General features: G+C 35.1%; 1 protein-coding gene across 1 annotated transcript in view; it reads right to left on the reverse strand.

Moving 5' to 3' along the window:
- LOC107655077 (LIM domain only protein 7-like) overlaps positions 1–9,241 on the reverse strand; it is a 41,827-nt gene extending 32,586 nt beyond the window's left edge. Inside the window, exons 1-8 of the mRNA XM_016442490.1 lie at positions 9,236–9,241; positions 7,839–7,909; positions 7,656–7,725; positions 7,150–7,256; positions 5,167–5,197; positions 4,112–4,225; positions 2,767–2,965; positions 1,166–1,325 (exon numbers count right to left, since the gene is read on the reverse strand). Coding sequence (XP_016297976.1) covers positions 1,166–1,325; positions 2,767–2,965; positions 4,112–4,225; positions 5,167–5,197; positions 7,150–7,256; positions 7,656–7,725; positions 7,839–7,909; positions 9,236–9,241 — 758 coding nt within the window. The remainder of the gene's footprint in view (positions 1–1,165; positions 1,326–2,766; positions 2,966–4,111; positions 4,226–5,166; positions 5,198–7,149; positions 7,257–7,655; positions 7,726–7,838; positions 7,910–9,235) is intronic.
- Between the last annotated feature and the right edge of the window lie 2,271 nt (positions 9,242–11,512).

The following is an 11,512-nucleotide window of genomic DNA, read 5'->3' on the forward strand; positions in this document are numbered from 1 at the left end:
TGGAAAATAATGTGTTTTTTGAACCTTAAACCGCATAAACACATTTCATTACACCAAATAATGATGTTCTTTTTAACAACATATATGACCCCTTTAATAAAAAAAAAAAAAAAGTTTTTAATAGGTCAACATTTGAATGGCACAGAGTGATCAGCTGAACTAAACAAATGGTGAATATGGCTGGACAATATATTGTAAAAATACAAATAAAAAAATAAAATAGATTCAAATATAAATAAAGTAAAAATAAGTAAAAATATATTAAACTCTTAATGATATCCAATGTTCTGATACAAATAATGTAGATTAAATGTTTAATGCAAAAAAATTTTAATTAATAAAAAAAGTTAAATCAATGTTATTGTTTTATTGTAATTTATTACATTGTATTTTACTAAATATTATACACATTTTTTATATAGAAACTCTTTACACACTGAAAAACATTTACCTATATAAAATGTCATGTGAAGACTTCTGTGAGCATGAAAACTAACTTAAAAAACAATTTTAAATTAATTTTAAACAATTTAAAAAATGTACGATTATTTTAAAATATATAAGACACTTAAGATTCTTTACGGCCTTTTGGGAAATTTTAATAAGTGAATTTAAAACATTTTAAACTTAAAAACCCATTGACACCCTACTGTATATCTGTTAGAAGCTCAGCAAAAGTTGTCATCCAACGTTTTTATGCAGAGTCAGTTTCTGAAGCAAAGTGAGCCAGAAGAGAGAGTATCATACCTAGTGAGGTTGCCTTCATAACTCCTGTCTCCCTGCTGGTATTCCTGCCTTTTCTTCCTCAGGGCAGATGGGACATGCACTCTTTCTCTGATTGGGGCATCACTTTTACTGCCTTCTGCCATCCTGAAGCAATGTTCCGCTTCTGCGTCACTACCGCAACCTGGGAGAACACAAGAGGGTAAAAGAAAAATGATGAACAAACAAGATCAACAGTCAAGCGAGATGTCAAACAAACCTCACATATTTGTGCGCGTATTCTGTGAAGAGGTCTAGACTAGAGCAGTTACGTGTTAAGTGTTCTTTTATTACTTACGGTTTACTGGAATAATCTCTTAGAAAGTTACAAAAGTTGTCATCCAACATTTTTATGCAGAGTCAGTTTCTGAAGCAAAGTGAGCCAGAAGAGAGAGTATTATACCTAGTGAGGTTGCCTTCATAACTCCTGTCTCCCTGCTGGTATTCCTGCCTTTTCTTCCTCAGGGCAGATGGGACATGCACTCTTTCTCTGATTGGGGCATCACTTTTACTGCCTTCTGCCATCCTGAAGCAATGTTCCGCTTCTGCGTCACTACCGCAACCTGGGAGAACACAAGAGGGTAAAAGAAAAATGATGAACAAACAAGATCAACAGTCAAGCGAGATGTCAAACAAACCTCACATATTTGTGCGCGTATTCTGTGAAGAGGTCTAGACTAGAGCAGTTACGTGTTAAGTGTTCTTTTATTACTTACGGTTTACTGGAATAATCTCTTAGAAAGTTATTTGAGAAACCAGGATATTCTTGCAGGCTACATGATGCCACGGTCTTATTTTTAATGCGTGTATAGTTCGTATCTTTTAAACAGCACATTATTTTGCTTTGGCATTAACATTTCAGTATCATGACAACCCTAGAGCACCCCACAGTCTTCCATCCTTCAATTGGCAGCAGCTCTATGCATTACAGAATGGGTGTGGAACGATCAAGAATGTCACACTTACGTGAATGGATGGGGCGAAGGGACAAGGTCTAGGTAGCGAACTTTCATTACCAAGTGTTTGAGAGATGCAATATCGAAGTCACAAAGTAAACAAGACATTGTGATTTTGGTGATAACACTTGGAGATATTAAAGCAACAGTATGGACCATCATGTCCTGAAGCAAATGTTTGATGATTTTGCTCATTTGAGGTAAAGAAATAATTGGTACACTTAGATGCAACCTAATAAATCGGTTAATAATCTGATCAATGGCTCAATGGGACTGAAAAGCATTCATTTAAACACCTCAGTTGATCCAAATGAGCTTGATTGTAATGCAATTTCAATCTGATTAAAAGGGGTGGTGTAGATCTTAATTTGTTAAAAATGAAAATAGCCATGTAAACCTACTGCAAAACCACTTTCTCAACTGGATTCAAAAATACCTTGTGCACATGCACAGGGTCATGATATGTATGTTTATCATGATATGTATGATCTGTTTGATGGTTTTGTCAGAAGTCTCTTGTAAATGTAGTCTTATAAGACTATTTATTTGATCAAAAACATAGCAAAAATATTAACATTGTGAAATATTATTACAATTTAAAATATCACATGACCCTTCAGAAATCATTCTAATATGCTGACTTGATGCTCAAGAAACATGTTTTTTTTTTTTTCAGGATTCTTTGATGAACAGAACATTTAAAAAAAAAAAACAGCATTTTTTTCATACATTTGTGTAACAAATGTAAATGTCTTTACTGTAACATTTAATCCATTTAATGCATCCATGCTGAATAAAATTACACTTCTAAAAATAAAAATAAAACTTCCCGACCTAAAACTTCTGAAGGGGTGTTAATAAACAGTACTTTCAAAATCTGAAATGTGATTGGATTCAGACAGATTGATGAAAATCAGTGCATGTTAGCACACTCATTGTCCACTGCAAAGTTCCCAGAGTGACGGCCAAATCAAAAAGAGCACACAAGTACAGTAAAAAGGGTATTACACAATTAATAACACCAACAGACACACACATCCAGTCTTACCTTCACTGTCGGCTCTAAGTGTGCAGTCTGAAGCCACACTGAGTGTGCGAGACTCCACTGAGTCCAGGCTCTCGACTGAGTCCTCCCTTCTGTAGCCCGACTGCTTCAGACTGAACAGATCTTCCCTGTCAGAAAACCAGCCCTCCGCGTACCCACTGTCCCTCACACTTGACTTAGACTGCACAGACTCCTCCAGAGCCTGGAAGAAAGTGAATAAAGAGCCAAAACTTCAGAGAGGGTTGAAAAGTGAGTTTTAACGAACAGACTTGAGCTCCAGTAGACTTTTACAGTGGTTTTTCATTTTACTGAATGAAGAAATTACCTACATACGGAGTAATATGTCAGCCAGTTCATTGATAATTACTATGCGGGGCCCGACAACACTGACTTACGCTTGACTGAATCATTTTAACAGTAGCCAAAACTAATGGGAAGTTCTGGACCTGCATGATGTCCTTTGTAAAACACCAAATCACACGAGACTCAATTGTAACATCCTCCTATTTGAGTAATGTAATGATTCTAACTAGCGAGTGGCTTGTTTGTCTTATGGATCTATTGCAATGCATAAACACTTAATAGAAATTAAATTGTAAAAACTTGAGAAGGTATTTTAAGCTATAGACATCAAATAGATATTTTATCATTTTTATATATTTTTTTATTTTTTATTATGAATTTGTATCATTTATGCAACAAATCTCAGACTTACACCCTTGTTTATTTTATAAATATTTACTATAATAATAATAATAATAATAATAATAATACTACTGTTAAAAAAAAATCACTTAAGGTATAAAGCTAAAAACACATCAAACTGACATTTCATAATTTGCACAACTCTAAGATCCACATCCACATTATATAAATATTTTATATAATAATAATAATAATAATAATAATAATAATATTTAAATATTTAAAAAATGTAAAAAGGTATTTTATGCTATAAACACAACATATTTTATTGTTTGTGCAACAACTCTCAGACATGTTCATCTTTACTTTATAAATATTTAATACAATAATACTAGTCATATTTAGTATTATTAAATATTACAATTATTTAAAAGTAAATTCATTACTTTGAAGGCATTTTACACTATAAACAAAACAAAAAAAACCCCTGACATTTCTAATTTTACTTTTGTGGAAAAACACTGATAATTACATCTTTGTTTAATTTATATAATAATTTTAAAAATTAAGAAAAAAATAATAAAATTAAAAACAAAAGAAAAACTATGTAAAAGTTTAATTTTATTAAAAGGTATTTTAGGCTATAAACACATCAACTTACATTGCACTTCCATTGCAAAAAAATCACGTCAAAAGTAAATACCTTAGATAATGCTGTGCCCAGCAAACCTTCAAAGGCTTTTAGATTCAGCTGTGGTCCAGTGTAAAACGGATCAGACTGGGCCTTCCTCCCCAACCAGTATATAGTTATCAAAACCTGTATGTAATAACATGATAGAAAGAGAGAGAGAGAGAAAAAAAAAGACTTTAAACAAATGACAAAATATAATTTAAAACAAAGATGAAAAGAAACTTGAATCTGTAATTGTCTTTTTCCTAATTAACATGTAAAGATTAATTTATAATTTCAATATTTAAATAACAACAAACAAGTTTTAACATGAGATGACACAAAAGCCTCTGAGAATTCAGTGTTGTGCGTGGCATGAATGGCTTCTGTGTCCCAGTTACATTCCTGTTCTCATTTAGAAAACTATGACTGTTTACACACACACACACACAGTGGTGCCTGTTGGATCTCTAAGATGAATTATTCTAATGAGGAATCAAATATTAGCAAATCAACATATTACCAATAAAACAAAGATGCCTGGCAGATGGGTACCTGCAGATGCTGCGGTTCCAGTTCAAATTCCTTTTACATGTTCAAACCTCTTATTAGAAATAATGCCATCATCAGTACCACTTATCTTTTTCCCCAAAATATGACTTACTCTGAAACAATCACGAGTGCACTGGAAAACAATCGGAGACTTGTGAGCATATAAGTGAGCTATTTGAGAACCATATGGAGGTGTAAAACTAAAACACTTTTCTAAATTAAACAATTGTTCATATTTCAAAATGCTGGTCTTGAATTGAGTCATTAATCCATATAGTGCATGCAAAGCAGTGCTTTAAGTGGCTTTAAATGGCACCCTAATAACACCTACAGCAGAAGAGCGCAATGAGATAAAATGACAAATCAACTTGTTTGGTATGCAAACTAAAGAGTCAAAGGCCAAATTGAGTTCACATTAAAGACAAGCCATGCACCTTCTGGTACATGCACCTTTCTGGACTCACTTGATGGACCATTTAGTTCAAAAGTTATTGGTTAGCGATTAAGAACAAGCTTTTAATAGCAGAAAAACTTACATTTTTCAGTCTCCTGCTTGTCTCTTCACGTCTAAGCAGAAGGAGAGAAGGATGTTAAATGTGATGAACATTCACTGTCAGACACTCCGATCAGTTCCAGCTCACACTAACAGTACCAGCAACTAAATCCACCCCATACCCTCCAATAAAATTGTCATTTCTATAAATGGACCTCAACTACATATACCACATAAGCTTTACAGTAAGTCACTAATCATGTACACTGATTTGAATTTACAATAAGCATTATATATAAAACTTGCAGTGCTTATTTAACAAAGGCAATCAGCAAGTGCTCAAAAGAAACTCTTAACTATCTGACAGTGGAACATACTTGTTCCCACAGCATGCTGACGCCGGACATGTGAGCCATCCGTCTGTCAACATGAACTAGCAAATATGGTTTTACAAAGGAATTCAGCTATTTAAACACCAGATGCACATTACACAAAAGCGTCATGCTACCTTAAAAATAAGTCAGACAGGCTATAAGAAAACAGAACTTGAGCTGCGGTTCTGAGGTTATTACAGTAAGTGAAAGTGTGTATGTTATTTCATTGAGCCCTAAACCAACATGACCGCGAGAAAGTATGCAAGTTAAAAATAGCAGTCAGATCCACTATAGCGTCACCATAGCATTTGGTTTGAAGGGATAGTCATATGGAGCTAAATTTAGAGGTCACTGTGCCCCCCTTCCACCCTCTCGCACCCCTCGTCCCTCTACAAGGCCAATGGTGGGGACTTTAAGCTCTCAGCGGGATGGACAACATGATTTATTGAGTTTTTGAAGGTTGAGTCAGGACCTGGAGAATGAGGCTGTGTGATGAAATTCACAGAGCAAGAGTCGGGACTGAAATTAGTTATTGGAAATTCCATATGGTTTTGAAATATCTTTTTGTATTGATAGGGAGAGAAGAGCGGTGGTACTCAAACAGAACGTCGGAGCCTACAATAACAAATTATTATTAATATATTAAAAATCTAACTGAAATCATATTTCTTCCATATGGGGGGGGGGACACATATTATTGAACAACAGGGGGTCTTCAAGTCAAAATGGTTGAGAACCACTGTAGTAGAGAGAGGACAAGAAACAAGTTAAAAGAAATGGAAAACAGAATATTACACAAGCCAAACTAAAACTCAATGTCCACGTGAGCACCGTAGCTCAACTTCTAACCACAAAGCCATACTTAAGACAACTAATGCATGTATTAAATGATCTATTTCTTCTAAATATCTACACAATGTTATTCCAAAAGAAAACGTTTGTCTTTGTAATCTTTTCAACTCGTCCTGCTTCTAAAACAACTTGGATTTTAGGATGGCATCACCAAGCCCTCTTATTTTTAAACCCCTTTTCTCCAATCACACGTGATATAGATCGATACAACTTTTACAATTCCATCGAAAGCAAACTGAGCCATGAACGCCATTTCAAGTTGACTAATGTTTAACCCCAAGAGTGGTTATGCTCCGAATACATCTTCTCTGGCCCTGATCATAATAATGACAGACCATGTGTCAATGTGTCACGACTGACTGCTCTGCCATTTAAATGCCATCAGATTTTATTCAAAATACATTTCCATAAGGCAACTTGATTAAAACATAGGTCTATGTTGGACAGATAATGTGTGACAGGACCCATCCAGCCTTTCATTTGGTATTTAAATGTAATCGGACTACAAACACTATTCAAATGAACCCTCTTCCTGCAGGCATATAAAAGACTTACTTCTTTCTTTATATTCACATAAACAGCTAAAGCAGTAAAAGAGTTTAAATACAGATAGATAGGTTTGCATCAGATGTTTAAGGCTTACTGAATTAAACAAATACAATGCAAACGAGACATTCGAAAGCACAGGCAACAAATCCAACTTTGACAGTTCATAACAGATCAACCATTTACTGCATTGCAGTGCAACAAAGGGGAAAAAACGGCAATAAGAATTTCTGCTTTCATTTCCCTCTGCTCACCTGACAGTCACACGTGTGGACACATCTTGCAGGTCTCCAGGATGGAAGAGCTGTGCCTCATTAAGCCCTAGTTTCTCACAAGCCCTGAGAAACACATTCACGTTGTCCTGAAGAGAGACCAGTATTGACTATTGCAGCTAGTGTAAATGAAAAGGTAGACATCCTCAATTCTTAACCACCCAGTGAAATAATACAGTTGAGACAGTAGAGAAGGCAAAGAGCTTGGATGGCGAATCTCCACTGAGAACAGACCAGCACAAGAGATGGACTAGTTGATCAGAAAACGGGTGGGAACTGAAGGAGACAGTTGTCAGGCACTATCCCACACATTCTCAGCATTTACTACTGGAATGCTCTGGACTCACATGGGAACATTTCTTTGCATTTGCACTATGTATATACAAGTTTTCCGGAATCATTTGATAATAAAAGAGTCGTTTCATTAGAGACTAGCTAGTTGACTAATTCATAATTCTAAGATAAATCCACATTTAAAATATGCTCACCAAGCCTGCGATGGGAGTGGAGAGTCTGTTCACTCGTTTGATGATGCCTGGCTTCAATGTGTTGATTAGACTGAAAACAGACAAAAAATATATTTTAAATAAACCTAAAACAAAATAAAAATTTGCTAATCAATACATTGTTGTGCTTAAAGAAATAAAAGAATCATTGAAAATATAACTTACTCGCACAGAAGGACCCCGTCCTCTAAGGCCACTCGAAAGCTTTTACTTCCAAACTGCTTTTTCGTCACTTCCTGTTAAGGAAAGAACCAAAACAGATCACATGCACAAACTGGGACTAACAACATATAAACTGCTCTTTTTAACTTTTTATTCATCAAAGAATCCTGAAAAAACAAAACAAAAAAAAAAAGTATCACAGGTTCCAAAAAAAAAACAAAAAAAAAAAACTGTTTTCAATACAGTATATCAGCATATCAGAATGATTTCTCAAGGATCATGTGACATTTGAGACTGGAGTAATGGAAAATTCAGTTTTCAGCTTTGCTACCATAGGAAATAAATTACATTTACAAAGTATATTAAAATAGAAACCCATTATTTTAAATTGTAATATGTCATGATATTACACTTTTTACTGTATTTTTGATCAAATAAATGCAGCCTTGATGAACAAAAGACTTTTCAAAAACATTACAAGACAATATTACAGGCCTTATGAACTGTGTAAGTGTATAGAATTAGAACATATTATATATAATACTTTATTAACAAAAACAAAAGCAAATCCTGTCAGCAACACACAGATTACAGAGTAAGAATTCATTTCATTGAGTGAATGTCCACAGACAGGAAACCCACAGGCCCTCTCAAAAACATGGCATGCTACTTTCCACACATTTCAGAGCACATTCTGATCTTCAGTCATCATATGCAATAGCACACCACATAATTGATGTTCCTGCCATTAAAAAAGCAAAACAAACTGTGAGCAAAATCAACAAAAAATTCTCTCCTAAAATTCTCGCTCTTTTCATACTGAATCCGTTTCAGTCAAATGATCATCAATTAAGTCATCCTATCCACACATTATAATTGTGCACATTCAAACAGGACCTCAGATTATGCCACACAGTACACATGTTTGGAGACTGAGGTGCCCAAGCAGAGCACCTGACTGTAACATTATTGTTGATATAGGCTACTTCAAGAAAATTGTTAAAACAAAATCATTGCAGATCCAGGCTGCTTTTATCAAATTAAGTAATTTTTTATACTACTACAGTAATAATAATAATAATAGATATCAATAAAATAATAGCTGAAATTCAGCAGTGATTTTGAGTTTCACTGTTGGAAGCATATTAAGCTGTAACTTAAACACGTAAAAAACAGTAAATATGTATTACAGACAATCAATTGTGGTGAAGATTAGACAGAATGTGCAGAATAATCACATCTAGCAGTTCTGCAATAGTATACAGATCTTTGCTTTGGTTGTGTAATATATCAGTAGCATCTAATCTAACAACCATTTGCGATTTGGGTGACACCAAAGAACAAAAAACCCACCACCAGAGAAAAGTGACTCTGAACGGGTTAAAATGAACTTCCATCACCTCCATGTTTGCAACCCCGAATGCTTAATGTAATTCATAACACTGCGCACCTGTTGCACCCTACAAGCATCTCAAGTGGAATGACTCAAAAACTTACCTGCTAGCCCCTGTTTCAATTGTGTATTGATTTCCTGCAAGTACTCTTAAATTTCACTTCCCAGATGCCTCGACTCGAAAGCGCAAGGTGTTTCCCTCTAAGTTACCAGTGCGCGTGCCTCCAACACAACTCTTTTAATCTGTTGCAAACATTGCTCTTCGATTTCACACCTTGAAGTCCCTGCAGGCGACTGGATCGTGCAGCTCTCCTTCCACCAAACATGCGTGTTGTAGTGAGCAAGAACAGAAAAGTCCCCGTTCGGTAATGAGACAGAGGCGGCGAGCGCAGCACAGGACAGTTTGCGTGTTTGCAGAGGCAAGTGCATGTAGTGATGATGAGTTGCTTATATATGCCACGCCCCCTGCTGCTTTAAAGAGTGATGACATGGGCTCGCGTGCTATGGCAGCAATGACCAGCAGATAGAGACAAAGATTCACTTCAACAGCGTTGTCATCTTGTTGAACGAAAGGGCCCAAACATTTTTTTCACTACATTTTAGCACTTTAACCCTTAACAATGTGTCTAGTTATGCAAGCACAGTCAGGGGAAGTCAGTTAAATTTTAATTTTTTGTTTGTTTCAAATCAATGAAATTATTTTATAAAAATGACCGCACACATTCAGCTAACATAAATGTGTTGATAAGCTTTACCATGAAAATGAAATCATAATGAGTATTTTATCATTTCAATTTTTATTTGGATATGAACACAGGTGCTGGTTTGATTTTGTGGAAACTAGTCTAGCTGATCTATGACCAGAAAAGAAAAGAAAAACCTTAGCATACATGTTAGGTCTGAATATGGACTGTGGTCTGCACTGCTAAGTGCTTTTAACCTCACAGATGAGTTTTGGGCAGAACACTGATGTATCAGGCTACGCCACAATATCATCAGAGATCTGTATAATAATTATTGACAGACCTTATTTGGCCCACCTGCTGTATGTGTTAAAGGAATATTATAATTTTTAAATTGTATTATCATTTATTTACCCATGGATGCAAACTTGTAGGTTTATATATTTCCATAGACAGTAAAAAAAAAAAAAATGTTTCATGAATTTTCACAAATGTCTTTTCCACACAGTTTACTGATGCCTGTTAAGCTCCAGAAAGTCCCAAAAAATATATAAATATAATGCATATACGCATTTGATGCAGTTCAGTAAGATGCAATTGCAACAGTTTGTTGCAACAGTAACATGCTTATAACTTACATTAAGAGGTGCTTTCAACAGCTGGAACTAAAACAGGAAGTGCTTCATCCAGCTACAGGAAGTGTTAACCAAAGGTGGAGCAATGTATAAGCCTGTCTGCCCACTGGTTTCCTGTGTGACTAGTCTGCTGTCAGACAACCAACAGTTTATCACACTATTGTTGTCATCTGATGTGATTAAGAGAGCAATAGGTTTCAAAGCATGCTAGCAGCTCATCACAGGATGTTGGTGAAAGGTGTCCTCTACTGTTGATCTATAAGTTTTGCCGTTTCACTTGTGATAATAAAAATAAGTGAAGAAATCTGGTGATATATATTTGAATGCACTTTTTGTCAAATAAGTTGGTTGTCTTGTATATAGATGTTCTAATAAGAGAATACAGCATAACATAGCATCTTATGGTGAATGTGTTGCACATCAGATGCTCCGATTGCAGTCTTCTTTTGTTTAAAAGGCCAAATGCATCTATGAAGGTGTAATAAATGGGTTGAATAAATGAAGTCAATTAGCATTTTCTATGTTCTCTAGCAATAGAGCAAAGATTTATATATCTCTGTACTTGGGTCAGTCAGAATTTATTTATTGTGTGTGTGTGTGTGTGTGTGTGTGTGTGTGTGTGTGTGTGTAACTCATTTACTCGCTTCACCTATTTAAAAGTAAACGAAATAAAAAGGAAAAAAAAAAAAAGAGCAATTTTCTTTATCTTTGTGCAAGAGCTAAATTGGAAATCCAAAATTACAACAAAACCTGATGTCTGTGTGTACCTACTTAACCATATTTTGGGGACAAATTTGTACCCAAAAGTGAGTTAATCCTGACAAAATCTCAAAAACCTCCCTTTGGGGATGTCCTCATTTGTAAACCTGGTATAAAAATAAAGTAAACAAAGTTTTTTTTTTTTTTATTGTAAAAATGCAGAAAGTTTCCTGTAAGGGGTAGGTTTAGGTGTAGGGTTGGTGTAGG

This window comes from Sinocyclocheilus anshuiensis, unplaced genomic scaffold, assembly GCF_001515605.1.
Source record: "Sinocyclocheilus anshuiensis isolate Anshui unplaced genomic scaffold, SAMN03320099.WGS_v1.1 scaffold1231, whole genome shotgun sequence".
Classification (NCBI taxonomy): domain Eukaryota; kingdom Metazoa; phylum Chordata; class Actinopteri; order Cypriniformes; family Cyprinidae; genus Sinocyclocheilus; species Sinocyclocheilus anshuiensis.